The sequence below is a fragment of the Dermacentor andersoni genome, chromosome 3, assembly GCF_023375885.2.
Source record: "Dermacentor andersoni chromosome 3, qqDerAnde1_hic_scaffold, whole genome shotgun sequence".
Classification (NCBI taxonomy): Eukaryota; Metazoa; Arthropoda; class Arachnida; order Ixodida; family Ixodidae; genus Dermacentor; species Dermacentor andersoni.
The window spans coordinates 85,015,073-85,037,019 of NC_092816.1; the positions used below are offsets into that span (position 1 = coordinate 85,015,073).

Sequence of the window (21,947 nt, forward strand, 5' to 3'; positions counted from 1 at the left end):
CTCACCAACAAGAGAGTACACTGTGCCCAGCATATAATTTCAAAACTAATTGTTAACTAATTACGTTCGGACGCACGGCCTATGGCAGTTCGCTCGAATTTGCATGTTTACTCTCCGTTGCGCAACTTAATGCTGAGAGGACGAGTGAATTTGTTTCTAATAAGCGAGACTTGTCTCGAGTCTCCAATTAGCGGACATTAAACGCAGCGCGCAAGATGGCCGGGGCAGGCTGCCAGCCACTTTAATTGGCACGTGCGCATGAAGCGCTGTCTGAATTCATGCACGGCTGCTGTGGAGCGCCGCACCCTTCGTAACTGCTACGCACCGTGGTCGGCGGCCTTAGCCATTGGCCGATGCAAGATAAGAAAACTCCCAGCGGGCCGGCGTACTAGCATGTGAGTCACCAAGAGGAAAACAAAAGTAAGAAACGAAAGGACAGCGGAAATAGCAAATTAGTTGCGTTAAGTCATTCTGTGTTGTTAGTGGGGATCACGAAAGTGATTGCAGGCTATATGCAGCTGAAACCAGTGATAATACTTGCGTAACGCACATCATTTGCATTAATGAGCGCAGGCGGTTGTCATCGTTTAATTAACGGTACCGGTGACTACCGTATACCACTTTTTCTCCCGGTGCATGGGCAAGATTTCAAATACGCGATGAACACCCTTAATATGTCAGATTTAGAAAGATTTTAGACTTAGACCTTGTGGAGATGTTATAAGGTACTACGCCTTAATTCCTATTAATTTCTTTGTCTAACCAAATATAAAATCGGACATAGACGTAATGCCGACAACAGTTGATTTACCGTCAAAGCCGTATAACTCCACAGATTGCGTGTTGCCTGCGGACTTCGGAGAAGTTACAGAACTTGTCAATAGACATGCTGTAGAATTTAATGGATTAATGCGTTTCAAATTTTAAACGAGCACCAATAATATATATTTTTTTGTGAAGGGCAGTAGGCCACGAATGGTTGCGCACGCCCCTCGGTGCATTATTGCGTGCCCTGGCCAAGCGCACAAAGCTTTCAACAGTGGTCAATGATATTAGCTTGGCACGTGCTCTATCGCACCTTTCACCATGCGAAGTATACTTGAGTAAAACTTTGTAGATATATATGGTCTCACACGTCCACAACGTCTCAAAAGCAGCGCGCTTGTTCGCGCAGGGTAACGCTTCATTTTTGTTGAACGTGCATGCAGCCACGCATAACACTTCAAAGAAAAAACGCTCAGCAGACACGCACTATTATCCGTACGAAAAGGGTAGGAGCTGAGAGATTAAAATAAAAGAAACGAAAAGCAACAGCAAGAAAATTATCTACGAATCACCCATAAGAAAGCGATATCCTATCCCCCACGAAATCACGTCGACGCTTGACTATCAACAATGACAATCATTACAATCAATAATAAAGTGTAACGTGCTAGAATTAAAGGAGCAAGTGTCCCCAGTAAAAGACCACCCGCACAGGCTTGTACAGCTAAATATAAGCTGCGGAATAAGCCATACAAGTTTATCCAGCAACCTTCACATAGCGTCTCGTAATGAAAGTTGAAGATAGCAAACTATAAATTACCCTGGATTATATCAGACAAACAAGAAAGCGCCCATTCAACCGCAAAAGACGCAGATACACTTGCGCAAAGCTGGAGAAAAAGAATCTTCGCAAAGCCTGCAATGTGACAATGAATGCCTCATTTTTATTTTTTCGTCCTTCTAGCAACATAAACCGTGTCTCCTCAGTCTCTGATATGTTGCCTACTACGGAAGGAAATAATGCTATATAGAACGATACTCGAGCACGTTAAGATATCAATCAGGTTGCACGCTCGGTAAGGAGCAGCCTATAATCCCGGTTTCCATTTTCGGCCCCACGCTGCAATGCACTGGGCAATGATGGCGCCACGAAGTCGACGGCTTCCTTGTAATCTCGACGGCTCCGTTTCTACCACGTGCCACATTAAGGTCGTTCAGGATTATTATGTGGAACTTTGCGATCGATGATGGCCCAACGTTCCTATAAGCGAACCGTTAGACCTGCCGTCAGCGGCGATATATAGCAGCATGGAGGAAGCGAACCGCCCGTACAATCTTGCGTACCGATATTACTCTCGTTCGACACGAGCACGTCCTTCCCGCTAATGGGCACGGTCGAACGTCGTTAGTTCAGCACCGCTCTACACGCTGCCTTGTATACTCTCGCCCGCACGTGTACTTTTCGTTATAACAGCGGTAAAACATGAACCAAACGCTACAGAGTTCCCTATACGAAAATTACTGGAGGGAACCCTGATGCTGAAATCATTCAGCTGCCATGGTAGCCGTGGGAACGATATACGCACATAGTACATGGATTTCTGTATAATCTTCTCGTTTGTGGCTTCAGACGTGCTTGTGGCTTTATTTATGAGACTTTATAAATTAAGAAAAAAAAGAAGCATTTCTTTTTCTTTTTAAACGCACGATGGCGATAACATTCTGCGCAGATAGACATAATCGTTGCGAACGGGTGCATTAATAAAGCAATATCTTGGATCAAGTTACAAAGCTGGCTGGAGCTATGTCAGAACGAGCTTTAGGCAAATCTGTGCGCAACCCTCCCCCCCCCCTTTTTTTTTTTTCTCGTGCTGGCTTCACTGTCACATACTTGCAGCCTCCGTATAGTACACTATAGCGCCAGCTGTTCCCTCTATAGCTTCGCAGTTGTCAATTCGTGCTCCTCAGCTCCGATCCGAAAATACAGATCTCCGCCGTTGCTCGAGCCGATGAGGTCGCCGTGGCCCACTGGCTGACGGCCTCCCATACAGCGACGAGGCCACCACAAAAAACCCGAGACCAACAAGAGTATTTCCGCCACCTCCTTCTTCTCCTCCCTCTAGCGATATTTGTTGGCAGCCTGCAAAACCATGGCCATCTCGGACGCTGTGACCAAACTCCCGTTCTTCACAAGCTCGAACCACTGTGGCCGGAAGTGAACGCGCCGCGGACTATTTAGTACAACTATGTACGGTCGTCGTGAAACGACAGCGGTGATTTTCGGCCGCGCAAGGTGCCGATGTGATCGGAGTAACGCCCCGTGATCGGTGCAATTTCCTTCCTCAGTCACGGACTGCACATGGCGTGCTGCGTATAGCTAGTATACCCGACGGCGATCACGCCGCGATCCGGCTGACTCGCCGGGCTGTCGACAGGGAAGGACACACGCACGAGTGCGGTATACAGGCAATATACGTGCAGGTCATATATGTGTAATTCAGTTCGTGCTTAGCGCGTCCGCTGCGCTCATTATTCTGCCCGTGCAGAAGAGAAAAAAAGAATATATCCGTGCATGAGGCGACTTCAATATAACCTTACTGGCATCCTCGCAGCCACCATTCTGGAGCATTATACGAGCACTGCGGAGATATATCCGCTTTTCTACAACTTACGTATCTTCAGGGAGCGCTGCGGAAGTCGCGAGTATGATTATTCCCACTATAATGTATGTGCTTACGATTATGAGATGCAGTTCGTCGATATGAGAAAGGAAAAAAAAATAAAGCGGGATTTAACGTCCCGGAGCTGCACAGTGAGTTATGATAGACGTTGTAGCGAACAGCTCCATACTAATTTGGACCAGCTGGGGTTCTTTAACGCGGACCCAAAGCAAGGTACGCGAGCACTTTCGCATTGCGCTGCCACCGAAATGCGGCCTCCACGGCCAGGGATCGAACCCGCGACCAGTCGCTCAAGAGAGCAACACCATAGGTGCTGAGCCTCGGCAGCAGGTAGGTATCAACAATATCTCCAAGTATGTGTTGTTTGCGTATATAGGAGCACAGAAAAAGAGGAAATTAGTGTGTTTGTGGGGGGGTATGTCAAGTGGGTGCGCAGAAATAAGCGTAAGCAAGCAGTAAATCTTGATTATGGCATGTACGTGCCATTCCTAATCAATACAATAGGGAACACCCAAATTGGCATCGAAAGAGGTTATAGCGCTTCAACACTGACGCAAATATAACCATTCGAAAAAAAAAAAGACTGTTGTTCCTGGATCGCATCGATCGAGGTACACAAAAATATGTATTGCTCCAGGCTTCCGCGAGAAAGCTGTGGGTTCGATTTTTCCTATGTTATAAGCTCTAATCCACGCGTCACGCGCATGGCCGTTAATTGTTTAAAGAACACGCTCGGTTTCTCACCGACGACACTGCCTTCTCCGCCTATGCGCCTATATACTGAAGGTCCGCCCGCTGTCCATATAAGGTCAGCGTCGTCCGCATCCTTATCCCTACCGCTGAACTCTTCCACGAATGATCTTCTTTTTTCACACCGCACAAAGCCCATTTGTAAACGATCAGTTCACCGCGCTTTGCGCTCGTGTATACAGAGGCCACCGGAAGAGGGACTCGGGAACAGCGAGGCGCCATCGGGACCCTCGACGTCGCGTACAAAGAGCGAGCTCGGCTCGCGCCAAGGCCTTCGGCTTTCGTCAGGACTTGCGCGCGCACGGCGGGGAGGCACCCGGGTGTGCGCGTTGGTCGTTCCCGCACCGCAGGCGAGCGGGCACTCAAGGTGGTCGAGCCCGCGGGCCACAGCCGGAGAGAGCGCGCTTCGCCGGAGCGGCCTACGGCTTCGGCCCCTTTCCCTTCTGTTTGTTCCATTGTCCCAAGACGAGGGCGTCACGTTAGAAAGGGAGAGGGAGCGCTAATTACCATCTCAATTTGCTTACACGGCGCTTGAGCCGGACGGCGAAAGCGACGACGTGGAAGGTCTCCTTCCCTTTGCTCTCCGCTTCTATTGTGCGCGCAGCCGTCGAAACGACGACGGCTCGCAGACGTCGGAGCCGGCGATGCCACGTCGTGTGTACGCAGACGCAACAAGCCGGATTGCGAAGTCTTCGCACTGCGCGCGGCCCGGCTTTGCGGGTGCGTTGTACGGTGTGCGAGTCTTAACGATCCCGTCAGTGTAGGCAGAGAATAACCGTGGCAGTCAAACCGGAGACTTTTAACGCGTGAACCATTGTGTTCCTGGCCGGTAAGCTCTTTAGTACACAGAACAGTTCCATCGTGGGTGTACGTTATGAAAAGAACAGCAGGAATTATTGGGCCCGTGGCAAATAAAAACCACGCAAGAGTGCGTTTTGAGAGCAATAAAAGAAATATGTATGTTCGCGAGAACAGAGGCATTGTCGGGCGCTATTAACAGATGTGCAAAGTGTTTTGCTCGTTTGTTCGTAACAGTGTTCGTTTGCAGTCTGTCGCCTTGTATTTTACGTGACATTGTCGTGACACAGCATGCACCTTGAGAGCATGTTGTGCAAAGGCTTTCCCTATGCGGTCGCGCGAGAGCCTTTGTATCGACGGCAAAAGTGCGACCACACCACCGACCTACTGTCGCGGAAACGGGCGAAATAGCCTAAGGAAGCTGCCCGCCTTTAAAATATCCACAGTGCCAACATCCTTAGTTGCGCAAGCAATCCTGGTGGATACATAGCTATAAGGGATCAGGTGCACAGGTTAGGAGCAGAATGATAACCTTGTTGGTAGGGATTCATGTTAGGGCAAAGTTTGGTTTAGCCGAGGCGGACACGAGATGAGGTAAACGGCCGGACGCCACAAACTTTCAACTGAGTTTTCGCGCAGTGGCGGCAAACAAGGCATAGACGCAACGCTTACCTGCGCATGCTCAGGGACGCTTGCTGCGTGTGTAGGTGTCATGCAGGCTTAACTTCATTCTAACATTAGGTTGGAAGCGCGTGCTTCCTGTGGCGCCCGTTTCATCTATATATGTGCTAATTAAGGCGTTGTGACCGATATGACTGGAGGAAAATGCTGTTTCCTATACAAAAAATCCCCAGAGGGAAACCTTGGCGCTGCAATAGTTCAACTATACCACAAGAATGATGGTTATGGTCGGTAGACGGATTTATCTTATGTTCACACATGTGGCTTCAAGCGTTATTGCATGCTTACTTTACTGCGTTTTGTCTGCCTATGTTGGCCTGAAGTTCGAAGCAATCCTATTATGCTAAGCGCCGAAGGCAATAAGACTGAGGACACGCGTGATTCTTGCTAATTTTCGCATCTATAATGCAATATTCTGCCACGTGTTATCGACATGCCAAATCACAAAGCTTTCGAAGCCTGAAAGAGAAAGTTTAGGCGAGTACATGTATCATTTCCGTGCTAGAAATACCGCCATGCTTGCAGCTCCCACAGGCACTCGGAACTTCCATCAAGGAATTTCCGCAGGAAACGGCATGGTCCCTCCACGGCCTCCGAGATCGAAGCGGCGTACCTTGAGCAAAGGAAAGGTGCGTTCACGCTATGTCGGAGCCCACGGTCACTACTATACGCGCTTTGAGAGAGCTGCGATCGCCACCTTTTCGTTCCCGAGTCAGTGTACCGTTGTCAGGTGGGAAGAGGACTTCGCACCCGGAGGCACCGCGTCCCAGAGCTTACATGTACTCAACAACCCAACATTCGCGAAGGCAACGGCCGGCCGTTGCGGCCGTCGACGACGAAAGTGAACGCGCCCGGTACCACTGCTTGCGGCAGCCATGCAGCGAACGAGAGAGCAAAGAAGAAGGATGTTGCTCGCTGGTATGGTCCGCGCACACGTTGCAGCAGAGCAGCGTCTCTCGTCCGCGACCATCCGATCATGAGTCCGGTGGCGTCGGGTGCCGCCATCTGGCCGGCGACAAGCCGGAACACCGCGACTGGTTGAGGACACGCGGCTTGCTTCGCCGGCTCGCTCCTGTTGCTGCTGTTTGCACTACTGCCGTAGCAGAGCGGGGGCGACCGCTGTAGATGGAGTGCGTATAGTACGGCTCGACCGCCGTTCGGGCGGGAGCGGAGCGCGTTGGTGAAGGGAAGGGGCCCCAACCTCCTCGTTCCCTTCACCGTTCGCTTTCATGGGCCCGTTACGCCAGAGGACAATGGCACAATGGGGCGATCGGCCGGAACAACAAACCTCATCGAGAGCGGAGACAGGCGGCCGGACGAGAGGGGAGCAAGGTGCCTCCGCCGCTGACGACCCGATGAAGGGACTCGCAGCGCGCCTGGTTCTGCACTGTCGGCGCGAGGGCGTGCGCGTTCATTCCGCCTCCGTACGTGCAGACGGATGCTATCGTCTGTCTGTCTGTGCGTATGTATGTATGTTTGTATGTATGTATGTATGTATGTATGTATGTATGTATGTATGTATGTATGTATGTATGTATGTATGTATGTATGTATGTATGTATGTATGTATGTATGTATGTATGTATGTATGTATGTAAGCACGCTTGCGGGTGCGAGCGAGCGAGAGGCCGCGGATAAAAGCAAGTGTTTCGATGGAAGCGACTGGACATGGGAAGGGAGGGGCCGACACAGGTGGAGGCTCGCTTGTTCGCAGTTTTACGAGATGGCTGTGCGGGGCGGAAAGACAACCGACGACACCACGAAACAGAAGCCTGAGCGAGAGAGGCGCTGCTCCTCCATGGTCGCCGTTATAACGCGCTAGAGACCCGCTACCTGGGCACATCCGGGTTACGTCTGCCCGTCGTGCAGTGCGCTTAAAGACGAGTTGTATAACGGTCGGATAACGGCTCGTCAAAACGCGGAAGAGGACGAGGAATTCTCCGCGGACAACAACAAGGGCTATTGTTGTGGTTGACGCTAGCGGCGATTTGGAGCGTACCGCCGTTCCCTCTGTGCTAGGTCTGTCGCATAGCGTGGTATGAACTCGGGGACGTCGTAACGACGACAGAGAATGGCTAGCAAGTGACGTAAAAAAAAGGCGAGCACGTAGGATTGCACAATCGTCGGAGTAGACAGGGCCATCGCGGCTCCTGATGGCGTCCAGAAGCAGCAGCGGGGTATCCGACAGATCGTCGTCGCGAGAGTGGTCACTGTGCGGAAGCGATGTCACTCGCACAGTCACGTCACGTACAATGCTCATAAAGATGTTCTTTTCCGCAAGCTTCGTTTGTATTATGCAAAAAATTGGTGAGGCATGCAGACAGGACACAAGAGTAGAGAAGTGGACAACGCGAACGCCTCTTTTATGCATAATGAATCCTTACCAACTAGCTCAGCTTTCTCTCGTTCTAAGCTTCGTTTCTATCTTTGTTTCCATGAAAAGGTGGATATAGATTTTTTTTTTAAAGTCGACCCCCCTAAGTGCAAGAGGTTTCGAAATACGGGATCCGCGGAAAGGTGATAACTACGTCCATTCTCAAAAGTGAGAAACCAACTTTATGTGTCCCCGTACGACCACGTACCGCACTAATGAACTGCAGGTTATGTGGCATGGGACAAAGTAACGTTTTGTTGAATTCTATCTGCTGCTCCTGAAAATTCTTCGGTCGCCTGTACGCGTAATTTGTAAATTGATTTAGTTGATATACATTTCATCACAAAGATATGGGCAATCAACGCCCCCAAACCATCTAATGAGCAGCAGCAGCAGCAGCAGCAGCAGCATCTATCTATCTATCTATCTATCTATCTATCTATCTATCTATCTGTCTGTCTGTCTGTCTGTCTGTCTGTCTGTCTGTCTGTCTGTCTGTCTGTCTGTCTGTCTGTCTGTCTGTCTGTCTGTCTGTCTGTCTGTCTGTCTGTCTGTCTGTCTGTCTGTCTGTCTGTCTGTCTGTCTGTCTGTCTGTCTGTCTGTCTGTCTGTCTGTCTGTCTGTCTGTCTGTCTGTCTGTCTGTCTGTCTGTCTGTCTGTCTGTCTGTCTGTCTGTCTGTCTGTCTGTCTGTCTGTCTGTCTGTCTGTCTGTCTGTCTGTCTGTCTGTCTGTCTGTCTGTCTGTCTGTCTGTCTGTCTGTCTGTCTGTCTGTCTGTCTGTCTGTCTGTCTGTCTGTCTGTCTGTCTGTCTGTCTGTCTGTCTGTCTGTCTGTCTGTCTGTCTGTCTGTCTGTCTGTCTGTCTGTCTGTCTGTCTGTCTGTCTGTCTGTCTGTCTGTCTGTCTGTCTGTCTGTCTGTCTGTCTGTCTGTCTGTCTGTCTGTCTGTCTGTCTGTCTGTCTGTCTGTCTGTCTGTCTGTCTGTCTGTCTGTCTGTCTGTCTGTCTGTCTGTCTGTCTGTCTGTCTGTCTGTCTGTCTGTCTGTCTGTCTGTCTGTCTGTCTGTCTGTCTGTCTGTCTGTCTGTCTGTCTGTCTGTCTGTCTGTCTGTCTGTCTGTCTGTCTGTCTGTCTGTCTGTCTGTCTGTCTGTCTGTCTGTCTGTCTGTCTGTCTGTCTGTCTGTCTGTCTGTCTGTCTGTCTGTCTGTCTGTCTGTCTGTCTGTCTGTCTGTCTGTCTGTCTGTCTGTCTGTCTGTCTGTCTGTCTGTCTGTCTGTCTGTCTGTCTGTCTGTCTGTCTGTCTGTCTGTCTGTCTGTCTGTCTGTCTGTCTGTCTGTCTGTCTGTCTGTCTGTCTGTCTGTCTGTCTGTCTGTCTGTCTGTCTGTCTGTCTGTCTGTCTGTCTGTCTGTCTGTCTGTCTGTCTGTCTGTCTGTCTGTCTGTCTGTCTGTCTGTCTGTCTGTCTGTCTGTCTGTCTGTCTGTCTGTCTGTCTGTCTGTCTGTCTGTCTGTCTGTCTGTCTGTCTGTCTGTCTGTCTGTCTGTCTGTCTGTCTGTCTGTCTGTCTGTCTGTCTGTCTGTCTGTCTGTCTGTCTGTCTGTCTGTCTGTCTGTCTGTCTGTCTGTCTGTCTGTCTGTCTGTCTGTCTGTCTGTCTGTCTGTCTGTCTGTCTGTCTGTCTGTCTGTCTGTCTGTCTGTCTGTCTGTCTGTCTGTCTGTCTGTCTGTCTGTCTGTCTGTCTGTCTGTCTGTCTGTCTGTCTGTCTGTCTGTCTGTCTGTCTGTCTGTCTGTCTGTCTGTCTGTCTGTCTGTCTGTCTGTCTGTCTGTCTGTCTGTCTGTCTGTCTGTCTGTCTGTCTGTCTGTCTGTCTGTCTGTCTGTCTGTCTGTCTGTCTGTCTGTCTGTCTGTCTGTCTGTCTGTCTGTCTGTCTGTCTGTCTGTCTGTCTGTCTGTCTGTCTGTCTGTCTGTCTGTCTGTCTGTCTGTCTGTCTGTCTGTCTGTCTGTCTGTCTGTCTGTCTGTCTGTCTGTCTGTCTGTCTGTCTGTCTGTCTGTCTGTCTGTCTGTCTGTCTGTCTGTCTGTCTGTCTGTCTGTCTGTCTGTCTGTCTGTCTGTCTGTCTGTCTGTCTGTCTGTCTGTCTGTCTGTCTGTCTGTCTGTCTGTCTGTCTGTCTGTCTGTCTGTCTGTCTGTCTGTCTGTCTGTCTGTCTGTCTGTCTGTCTGTCTGTCTGTCTGTCTGTCTGTCTGTCTGTCTGTCTGTCTGTCTATCTATCTATCTATCTATCTATCTCGCAGGTCTCGCAGGTGCGCCACTCACATCGCTTTGCGCATCGGAAGGAGCAAGCGATATGTGCCTCACCCCCGGTGAAGTCTGCCGACGCCGACCGTCGCTGCAGGGTCTTCTTGAGCGCCGACCAGTGGTGGCGGTCCGTGACGCACAGCACGAGGGGGAACAGGAATCCCTGCGCCAGCCGCAGCCACACGACGGCCATGTCGTGCCAGGGGCTCCAGAAGCCGTCGATGTACGCGCCCAGCACAACCATCACCTGCGCACACGAAAATGGCGAACAAGGGGTCAGGAGAGGAACGGAGGCACGCGGACACGACAGGGCGAGTATCAGACAACCATGAAAGTTTATGGACCGGCTGATATAAGAAAGATGTAGACATTTCCACAGCCGCGGGATGCAACATGCTGGTATTCGGATTTACAGCCTGCATACCGGCATAAGGGAACAACGTGAAGTTGTGGGGTGTTACTGGCTACGCACGGTAACAAACTGATAGGAAATTTAACGTTCACTTAGATCCCATGGTCAGTAAGTATCTTTTTTTGCGGTTGTCTGTGCATGCGAAGAGCTTTCACTCTATCTCTTTATCTACGTGCAAGGGCTTGCAAACGCCAGTACGACAAGGCGTCCACCATCCCATTGAGTCTCATCCGTGCAACGATGTCAAAAAGCCTGAATGACCACCTCGTGGGAACTCTCGCGACGTCACATATCACAACACTATAGCCATACACCCCTGACTGCAATTTGTCGGAATGAAACAAAACAAAACTAAATATGGGAAAAATTCAGTTACAGGATTTAAAGGAAAATGAAGCGGATACTTTCTTATGCGGCCGCCGCATTGAACCAACAAGCACGTGCAGTATGAAAGCGTGTCAGAAGCGCCACTAGACCAAGTGCATGGCCGGTCACAGGGCTCGTCGGATCCGTTCGAACAATTACAGGCTTACAGCTTCTGTAGCGTTGAACATTCCAGCAGTGGACGACAGTTGAGCGGAAGTGACGACCTATGTGCTATACATGAACCACAGTACCGCCTATAGTGATATTGCGTGTTTCCACAGTGTAGTTTGCAGGAAAGAAAGCTAACAACTTCCAAGTCGTAACGCGACTGCCCCAGCTAACCGCGGCTGATGTCGGAACCAACCTGACGCGTTAGCCACACACAGTCGTTTACCGTGTACGTAGAAGAAAAAAACAAAAAGCTATATAGGGAAGTTCATGAGGACATGCACGAGCGCTTGTTGGCGGCACCTCGTTACGGCTTCGTTACGGTGCTTGAGCCGTAATGTGTGCTCGCATTATTATCAGCCAGGAAGAACTATACAACAGCGCCGGACTCACTGCGGTTCTTCGACGTGAAAAAGGGCGCACGCTTTCTCCCTCGGTCGGCTGACCTGTCAGATGGACCGCTAAGATTACACGACCCAGAACACGCGGTGCCGACCTGGCATCTACACAGCAAGTTTCCAAGCAGCCCAAGAGGCAAGAAAAGCGAAAGCTGCGGGGAAGAGGTTGCTTAATGGGCGATCCAATTTTCGCGCTCTATACCGCTGCGGTTAGAAGGGCGTACAGTGAAAGAGAGAAGGCTGTACAATGCGTACGCGCTAACGATGCCAGGCTCTAGATGTGAATCAGGCTTGACCCCTGCGCCACTCTCTACGGGGCGTGGTCACTTAACAGGGCACTTTGGGTCGCCGTTATTCTTCAGCGGGACAGGGCGGGCGAAAGTATCTAAACGTATACGGAACGCGCCATTGACTGCCGCTGCTGCTGGCGTGATCTGAGGCGACAGACTCGTTGAGTGATTTCAGCGACGTCTGTGTTTTGCTGCAGCGTAATGCCTCGGAGAACAAGGCTCGAAGGAAACATGAGGGCGACTGGCTTACTAGCAAACTCTTTGTTCAAGGAAATGGGCATTTATGCAGAAACGAACATGAACTCACACGTATCCTGGTTATTTTTCTTTCTGCATGTGTTTCCCCTGCCTTTATTGTAGATTTCTACCCTTTTCCCCTCCCCCAGTGTAGGGTAGCCAACCGGGCACATCCTTGGTTAACTTCCCTACCGTCCCTCTTCATTTCTCTCTCTCTCTCTCTCTCTCTCTCTCGTGTTATTTTGCCATGTGCCGTCTTGCGTCCTTTCTGGTCTTGTCTATAGCACTGTAGATGCTGCGCCGCAATGATGTACGGATGCACCAGCTAGTTCAGAACCGGCGTTTAGCTGACGTCTCCCTTCTATTAGGCTTTCTTTTCCTTTTCTACCTTTTTTTCTAAGGATGGGAAAAAATCAGGCTTCATTCCCGCTTTTTAATTTTACTAGCATCCGCGTAATAACCTTTCTCAAATAAAGCATTACATATGATAAAAACGCACATGAGACACCACGCAAAGCGGAGGACTTCTGTAACGCATGCCTAATGCGACGCTTTCGTTCCAAGCATTGCGAACGCCATAACCCTATGCTCCATTCACTGCGTATGACGTCCCGGACTCATTTTTCAACGTGCACCATTTTGCAACCACTACGTATATAGCTTCATGCAGGATGCATACATACAGGCCTTCCATCGCACGCGCGAGTGGCATAGCCTCGACTAACGGCCGCGGCACCTTGCTGCTCCATGGACAAGTGTCAATGGCTGTGTACGTCACCACCGCGTGCAGAGCGGCACCCTTGCCTGAATCCTTCATTCACGAGCGGTCAGTGTTGCCATCTCCACGTTCTGTTTCCTCCTCCTCCTTCTTCTTCTTCTTCTCACTCTCTCGTACACACAGGGGTGCATTATGCTCGCCTCATTGTTTCGTCTGGCCGCGCGATGTGCTCTCTTGTTCGGCATACCGGAGCTGCGTGTCTTCTTATTATTCGGCCTTCCTTTTCTTTCCTTTTCTTACGCTTAACCGCATTTGGAGACGCGGGCTACGTGTCGACGGCTCGCCGCATTCTCTACCGTCGTAAAGCAGTGCGGGTACGAGAAAGAGTGACGGGAAGAGTTGAGGTGGAAGCGATCCGAGGGTCGGGTGAGGAGAGCCTCTTTCTGGGTCACTAGAAGCACGGCGGTATGGGGTATACAGCTATAGCTACGCGAAAGGCGGTAACCACCACTACACCAGCGGCAGCGTGCCCTCTCTTCGCTGGAAGCAACAAAAAAGGGTGCCGTCCTAACGATCCGACCGAGGGCGAGTTCGCCAGTGTGCGCACCAGGAAGGGAACTACAGCGCCAAGCAGGCGCTGCTGCAGACTCGCAAACGACGATGGGCTGCACGCATGCGTTGGCGTGCTAGAGCAGCCCCTGAAGGGTGAAGGGGCCACGCGGTTCGGCTAAATGGCGGACCTAAGGCCGCGGTATAAGCAGAGGCGATTCTCCGCGACCTTTGCGCAAGCAAAGTTGGCTGTCTGGTGCCCGTGCTGCCTTCCGCTTGGACGTAAAAAATAAAAAAAATAAAAAAAATAAAGAGAGAACGTTACCGGGTTGCCATAGAAGAGAAGATTGCACCTGCAGAAGAAACTGAAAACGTAAGCACGCTGTGCCTGAGAAACCCGTCGCAAAGCCACCGTAAAAAAAAGCGTCACAACGCCGTTAATCCTCGCGACGCCCAATGTAGCCCACTGGGAGATACGATGGAACCAAGCCTTTGAAACGCAAACAGCAGGAGAGAAGTAGATAGACGCACGCTGGACAGACAGACCCCAGCGTGTGTCTGTCTACTTCTATCCTGGTGTTCGCGTCTCAAAGGCTGGGTTCCATCGTTTCTGTACCAACAGGCCCAGCACCAACAGGCCCAGCAACAAACTCTTCACTGGAAGATGTTTGGTGCAGAGGAGGTGGCCGATATATAATCTCACCCAAAGCCCCCTCCTCCTACTGATAGGCCTTCTTTCGTAACGTTCTCAGTAACTAAGTTAACCAAAGCTCAGAGGTCTTACGAAGAAGGGCGATAAACACCATAATTTAACCTTGGAAGGTGATATTGATTTGTCGTGAGCAACAAAGTGACGATAATTATACTTTTCACCGCTTGTCTCAGTCGTTCTGGAGCTCTTGATTGAGGTGGTAACCGGCGTTACGCGATTAATTTTCACAGGTATAAAAGAAGCAACACTGCAGATTACAGCGCATATTGTGACAGGTGTAAAGAAGGTACACGTTTCCAAACGTGTTAGGTTGCAGTACCAAACGCGCGTGAATAAATTAGGGACGAAAATATCTATTAACCCCGTGTTGAACCTTCTCCCCCCCACCCCGTCCTCCAGCTCATAACTTTTTCACAACAAACAAAAACCTTCATCACTTTGAACGTGCGATTGAAAGATAGCGCACTGACAACGGCGCGCAGCAGACATCATCTGATTTGAGCAGGCGACGCAGGCTTCTACTCCAACGAGGCGTATGTACGCATATGCTTATAGACGCATACATATCGGGGACCAGCGACCTGCAATACGTTTCAGCACCAAATACGAGTCTTTTTTTCCGGAATATCTCGTCATCTCTTCCCCGGAATTCCCGGGAAGCGCATGGTGTGCGGCCGAGGAGTATGCTGAACGCCACGCACGGTTCTCTCGAATAGAAGAACACGCACACGGCACTCGGACAGTTACAGCAGCCAGCACGGGATCCGCACACCATGCACCGTTTCCCTGGAACCCGCAGTCGCTCTACCGACGGGCCACAAAGGCGGGCATTACGCAACCATCCGACCTCCCACTCCCGTGGAGACAGACGGCCATCGACGACGACCTTTGGGGGCGGAGCAGAAGAGGGAGACAAAGGTCGCGGCACTTACATGTGGTACCTACGGCGCGCGGCCCCGCGCATTCCATCATGGACGAGGGCAGCAGAACGGGCGCGGGAAAGAGAGTGATCAGCGATGGTGGGGGAAGCCGCGCGCTCACGGAGAGTCATCCGATGTACATGCTCGCATATAAGAACGATACGCGCTCGTTCACAATGCGCGGGCTTGGTCTGGCACACTCCATCACAGTGGACGTGAGCCTCAGCAGGCAGGACACAGAGAGTGGGCGATCGTCATCATCAGCGCTGCGGCGAATACGTATAGGGGCAAGTGTATGCGGGGTGCTCCTGGACCTCGCGGCGCTGCACGGAGGACCTCTGGCGCGCGTGCAACGGCGGACACAAGCGTTGCCCCCCCCCCCTTTCTTCCCGGACGCGCAGCAGGGTCGGTCGCCCTCCCCTCTCTGCGTTCGGTTTTAATGGTTGCGGCCCTCGCGTGATAGAGGTGCCTTATAGTCTCGGCCATGTCAGAAGCGTTGCCCAAGCCCGGGGTGTAAAATGGCGCGCGGATACCCGCCTACGCGTTGGAATGCAGTTCGGCCGGTATGCAGCAGCGCATGTAACCAAGCAACCAAGCGACCGGAGCAACCAAGCAAGCGGACCCCCGGGCGCCTTATTCTACAATGGGAAGAATCGTCGATGTTCGTCCTGAACTCTCGGTGGCGTGGTGCGGCGCTGATTGTCAGTGTGCGCTTTGGTTTTGTGTTCTTGGTTCTTGGTATTGCGGTAACCATTCTGTGTAGTTCTTCATAATGGTAATGGCTAGCTATTCGAGAAGCCTACTTCGCACATGTGCTCGAAACAAAAGTTTACAAGATAGTTAGTCTCCTGTAGTTCTTACATCGGTTACGGGCAACAAGCAACCCACACGCAGCGAGTTGTGTGCTTTGACTTGTCCCTTCATGGCAAAACATTGTAGCTGTCGAGAAGAAAATGTGGGTGGTGTGGGAGAGGCTCAAAGGCTAAATCTTCGAGCATATCGCTAAGTGTGCAACTTCAAGTGAGGCGCAGACATGAGCGATTATTGCAACTTGTTGATCGATCCACTGATTGATTGATTGATTGATTGATTGATTGATTGATTGATTGATTGATTGATTGATTGATTGATTGATTGATTGATTGATTGATTGATTGATTGATTGATTGATTGGAAGCACTTCAAAGCAACACGTCAGCTATGAGGAACACCATCCGTGTATGCGAAACTTTTTGCACTCGATCGGCACCACCGGAATGCGACAACCACGTCTGAGAACCGAACTCGCTATATTGCTGCAGCCTGTGCTTCAGTCTACATGTTTAATTGTTTTTTTCAAACTTTCTGTGCAACATTATGCCCCAGCATGGAGCCAAGCATAGTCGAGACGGATCAACTTTTCTTTTGAAGCGTCCTCTACTTGGCCAGCGCTTCTTATTCAGTCGAGAAACTCTGGCGCGGACGCATTACACCACTCACTCACGTTAAACTGAAGACTAAGACACACTTTATATTGTTGCGGTGCACGGCAGCGGCCCGACGTACACTTTTGACCATAAGGAATCGGGACGACATGGAATGCGAAATGGAGACGTTTCCGAAGCGACGGTCTTTATAAAGCAGCCCGTATAACCACGCTAAAACTAACGTGTGCCATCTACATCTTTTCCGCGAACTTTCCCGACACCCTTAACAGAGCCCACGCAACACGTTTTTCGACTGCACGCTCTGTCTGCCGTGCCTCGCGCAACATCGCCACGGCAGCCATCAGTGAACCGGTGGCTCAGTGCTCCGAAGTGCGTCGAAATGGGCCACCATATAGAAGCCGCACTCACTACCGTCGTACCTGGCAATTTGAGCGCGCACTGTCTTTTTCCACACGTCCGTTCAGGCGGGGATAGAAAAGGAGAGAAAGAAAACGGTTGGGGCCCCGACCAGGTCACGACAATTACGCGTCTAGCGGGCCGCACACTCTGCCAGACCGCAAAACGGTTGTGCAGCGGCTGCCTGTCGGGTCTCAAAGAGTGTCCCAGGCCAGAGGCAGCGTTGCCACTTCGGCTGCCGCCTCGGGGACGGCGAGAGAGCCACACACGACACACTCGGGAACCCTTCAATTTCTCCTCCCCCCCCTCTACGGCGAACTCACGAGCGCTCCGCTATTATGGGACAGGTTATCCGTGCCTCGCACGTCCGCAGCTTTATAAGGGAGAGACAGAGAGAGAAGGGCAGTCAGTCGGCTTCTTTCTCGACTGCGAACTCGTACTGTATTTACGCGCGTGTTGGACGCGCTTAAGATTCAAGCAGCTTCGGCGGCACGCATCGTAGGCGACCGTCTCGCTGGCGAAGATGCCCGATTCTCCCCATGGAGGAACTTCCATGCTTGTCGCGTTATGAAAAACAAGTTTCGGAACTTTGCTTAACTGACGCAAACTCCCATTGTCTGTTACGGAATAGTCTAAGATTATGGACGTCCGAGATTATCGCTCGCACAGTGCTGATCAATCACTGCGGCTACATACAATCACCACCAGGTCGCTCCCGATGTGAAGTATAGAACTACGGTGGCATCTGAAGCTGGGGATAGCCTTCACAGATGTATACTCCATCGTCGTCAAAATGGCTGACTCCCCAACGTTCGACAACTGCAGACGCAAAAGCACCATTGAGAACATTCTCGATCTGCCCTCGTTTGAAATCGGCATCTTCCTATTGTGCGCTTCACCGTCTGTGCGCCCGATCTTTCATAAAGATAAATGCCCAAATGTGCACGTGACCTCATCTGCCATCAACCTCAAAAGCGAAGCGCACACTGCCCAAACAAAACAGACTTGAGTGGCTGTCTCTTTTACTGTGCGCATTAATTATCTGTTCATAGCTGTGCTTCCTTTACTTTTTCTTTGAAACCCCCTTTTGCGTTCAGTGGACAACAAATTGGGCAACCGTATAAGTAAACCTTCCTTCCGTCTCTTAACGGCGAAGTCTAGCAGCCTGCTTTAACGCAAATCATTTTCACGGCAGGAACCCCGACCCAGACGGCCGTAAGAAGGTCGCGCACGGTGACGCTTCTGGAGCTTAGACAACGATTAACCGACACTGTACAGTGTCTGCAGTGTGAGTTTGGTGAAGGTAAGTAAGACGGCACAGTGCAAAAGCGTCTCAAGTGCTGACTCATTAAATATACCGCCAGAAGGAAAAATTTCGATGACTGACGGAGCTTCAACTGACAGCAACCCTAAGAGCTACGTAGCCTGACTGAACGTTTCAAAGCTGTGCTGCGCAATTCGAAGCATAGCAGTTCCCCCACTCATGAGTTACGACGCCAAAATATTTGTAGTCGTCTTTCACACAGTCTTATTACACGGCTGTTGCGTGATTCATATGCCGCATATTCGTTCCCTTCTTCTCCGAATGTTTCAGATAGCAGCGTGCATGTCCCAAGTAACTATAGGCCGCGTGCACCGCCTATAGAGGCGCCACTGATAGCCACCTAGCGGGCGCTTGCAACAATACGCGTGGGAGCAGTAGCAGACGACAACGCTTTGCAGCAAGGGTGACTGAAGTTCGCGGCTGCGATTTGTCCTTGGTTCGGGCGCCAGACTGCTTCTTTTGCGGTGACAGCTGTAGGGAAGACGCAGACCTCTGTGGGAGCGGGTATGAACAAGGTGTTACCGGTGTTTGGGGCAACATGGTCCACATACGCGCCAGGTGCGTCCCGCAGACAAATGCCATGAAGACCATTTACATGAAGTGGAGCTCATGTAAACTAGCCGACAAATTTTGTTGACTAATGCGATGTCTCGACCGTTTTTTTTTTCTTTAATTCTACCCTTGCCGTAATGCTGCTTGTGTACCTCAATAATAAGCACCCGTCGTTAGTGCAGACTTAGATAACAAATCCGCACGGTGCGATGTCTGCATATACTGTTGTGATTTTTCTGCCGATGAATACATGTGACGCCGCCGAATAAGTGTAGTGAAAGTCGCCTGAAGTAGAATAATTGCGAATTTATTGATAGAAACGCGTACACTATAGTCAACGAAGCCACCAAACGCACGGGTTAATAAAAGCGCGTGTTAGCGCTGTACCGCCGATGAACTGCCCTTCGCGCTGCAGTTTTTGCAATTTTAAATTCCCTAAGGGAACTGCTTGGAAACGTACAAAGCTATAGTGTGACTAACATTGCAGTACTTTTTTTAAATGTTACTAGAGAGAATGGCCACATGATATATTTAAAGGCAGAGCAGCGCCAGTCAAATTAGATACAGCGCTGGCGGCAAGGCCGGGTTTAGTCCTATGCGGCGTAATCATAATAAGAAATAATTCAGCTGAGTGCAAAATTCACTTGCAAGAAGCGACTACGTTGTGAAACAAACAAATCACTCGGCGTGTTAAGTCTGCTCAGGCAGCATCAAGGTATGATGATGTGACGCGAACTACTCAGCGAAAAATGGATCAGCGAAAAATAGAACAAAAATACCATATGCAGTAACTATTAGCAATTCTCGCCCTGAGCTACCTATTTTCTAAACACATTTCCAAAAAACCACAATATCTAAGGTGCCCTCGGGCGAAATGAATAAAGCTGTTAAAGAAGCACTTGCTTGGTGTCATTCCGATAAGACACAGCGTGATTTATACCCTTTACAAACGAGGAAGGGTGAAAACCTCGCAGCTCAAAAGAATCAAGAGTTATGCATGAAGCAACTAGCAACAGTTAAACATGGGCGAAGCCACGGATAAAATAAATGTAAAAACATGAAGTGCGCGACAGCTGGTGCGAGGATTTACCGGGCCACATAAAACTAACAAGTTCAGTTCTTGCAAACTTCTGTAGATTTAACATGCAAAACAATGCGCTCATGCAGTCGTGCTGCCTAGCTAGCCCAACGCGGTAAAGCAGCGGAAAACAATAAAAGCGGCAAACGGCATTCCGAACTTTCGCGAAATGCCTTTCAACTGCAGGTTGCACTGCAGACGAACTTCGTCGCTTACCCGTCTAACTACAATGGAGTAAAAAATAATTATAAAAAAGAAAAAACACCGAAGCGACAAAGGAAAGGATGAGAACAAGAAATTTCGCGCCGAAGCTACGATCCATTGCCACCGTTGCTCCTGCTGATGAGGCTTTGCGGGGAATAATTAGAACCGTATCACCGGCACGTTTTCGCCGGTATTTGAGCCCCCCGCACCCTGCAACAATTCTTCTTCGACATTCTTCGGAAGCTTTGGCCATCCCACACATGCGAAGGGTGTTGCTTATTTTGCTCTGAAAACACAAATAAGACGGAGAAGCACTATCAGCGACGCAACAAACTACGGCGTGCTACGGCGCGCGGCTCGCTCCTCTCCCATGCGTTCTGCGCAAGGCCGCCACCAGTGGCGCGGCCATCGGCGTGCACGCCGCGTATAGGTACACGCAGGAACATGTTACAGACGCGAGAGTACGGTACACGGCGGCGGCGCGAACGCTGCGTTGTCCACTTTTGCGCAGCAGAAGACAGCCTTGAACCAGAAACCCGGGAAGAGATTGCGGACTCACGGCTTCATTCTTGCCGTCGCCTATTTTGCCGTTGTTGTTGCCAGTAATTCTTCTTCACCGGGAGGACGACCGGCTTCCCTTTCCTGAACCTTTATTCGGCAGGAGCGGCCCCGTCCGCGCGGCATATTTCTTCCTCCGTCCGGCCCGCTCGCCGTTGGAACGCAGACGACGGGCCTGCAGACGCAGTCCCAGAAATTACGTGCAGCGGAACAGTTCAAGAAACAGCTCTTCCAACGCGCTGCAAAGTAGTATCTCCAGCTGAAACTTTCGTGAAAACGACTTCTTCGGTCACTGCTATAGCTAAGTCAGAGCGGACGTCCACAATGAAACTTCCAAGCCCTGTGAAGGGGTAGTGAACGTCACACGGCACCAATTGCGTGGAAGGCCCCGAAGAGCACGCCACCTGTCGACGGATTGACACAGTCGTCGTCGAACGGTCAGACGTGTTCCTGTTCCTCGTGGCACGAACGGCAGAGCAGCACGCTGCACGAAACTGGTCAAACCGGGCCACGAGCCTTCCGTATACCAAACGCAACAACGGTTTGATTCGCTTGTCCATTTCTCAACGATTGGTGGCGAAGTTGCGCTGCATGGCCACGGGACTGCGAATCCAGTTCCTCCTCAAAGACGCGAGTACATAGAGGGCACCTGGCGCCCTTGAACTGTTGTTATTCGAGAGCCTGCTTGTAAAGAAAAAGAACGCGCTGCGTTACATAAATTCTGCTCGAAGGACAGCTGCATCGTTTTTGAAGACACGTCCACAGCCTCGAACGTCGTCGTCGGCCACTGCCGCCGCCGCTTTCGAGGAGCGGCGCGAACGGGTCAAAAGTTACGACGTTCTATATTGATGAGCTCAAGGTCGCGGGTGTGATTCCCAGCCGCGGCGTACATAGCCCCTTCCTATGTGAACGGAACGCGCAAACATTCACGTACGTGGAATTACGTGCAGGTTAAGGACAGGCAGAATGGTGAAACTTGACCCGCAGGCCTCGCATAACTGTTATTATTGACCAAAGAAACGGACAAACCTCGCACGGAAAGAATGACAAGTGGGTTAGCAATTGTTTCCCGAAGTAGACACCACACGCACGGCAACCGCTTGAAGATGAAAGAATAAGGGAGACAGACAGACGGGAGCAGGCGCGAGACATCACACAGTTAAGAAGTATCTCATAAGAAGCCAACAAACATTGACACCAAGGACAACGTAGGGGACGTTACTTGTACTTACTAAATGAATTAAAGAAAGAGTATGAGCGCTCGAAGATTATGAAAGTTAAGAGTATGAAAGTCGAAACTCGAAGTTGAGA

General features: G+C 50.6%; 1 protein-coding gene across 1 annotated transcript in view; it reads right to left on the minus strand.

Moving 5' to 3' along the window:
* Nucleotides 1-21,947, minus strand: part of LOC126544024 (uncharacterized) — a 147,999-nt gene that overhangs the window by 7,533 nt on the left and 118,519 nt on the right. Inside the window, exon 2 of the mRNA XM_050191211.2 lies at nucleotides 10,388-10,574. Within this exon, the coding sequence (XP_050047168.1) occupies nucleotides 10,388-10,574 (187 nt within the window). The remainder of the gene's footprint in view (nucleotides 1-10,387; nucleotides 10,575-21,947) is intronic.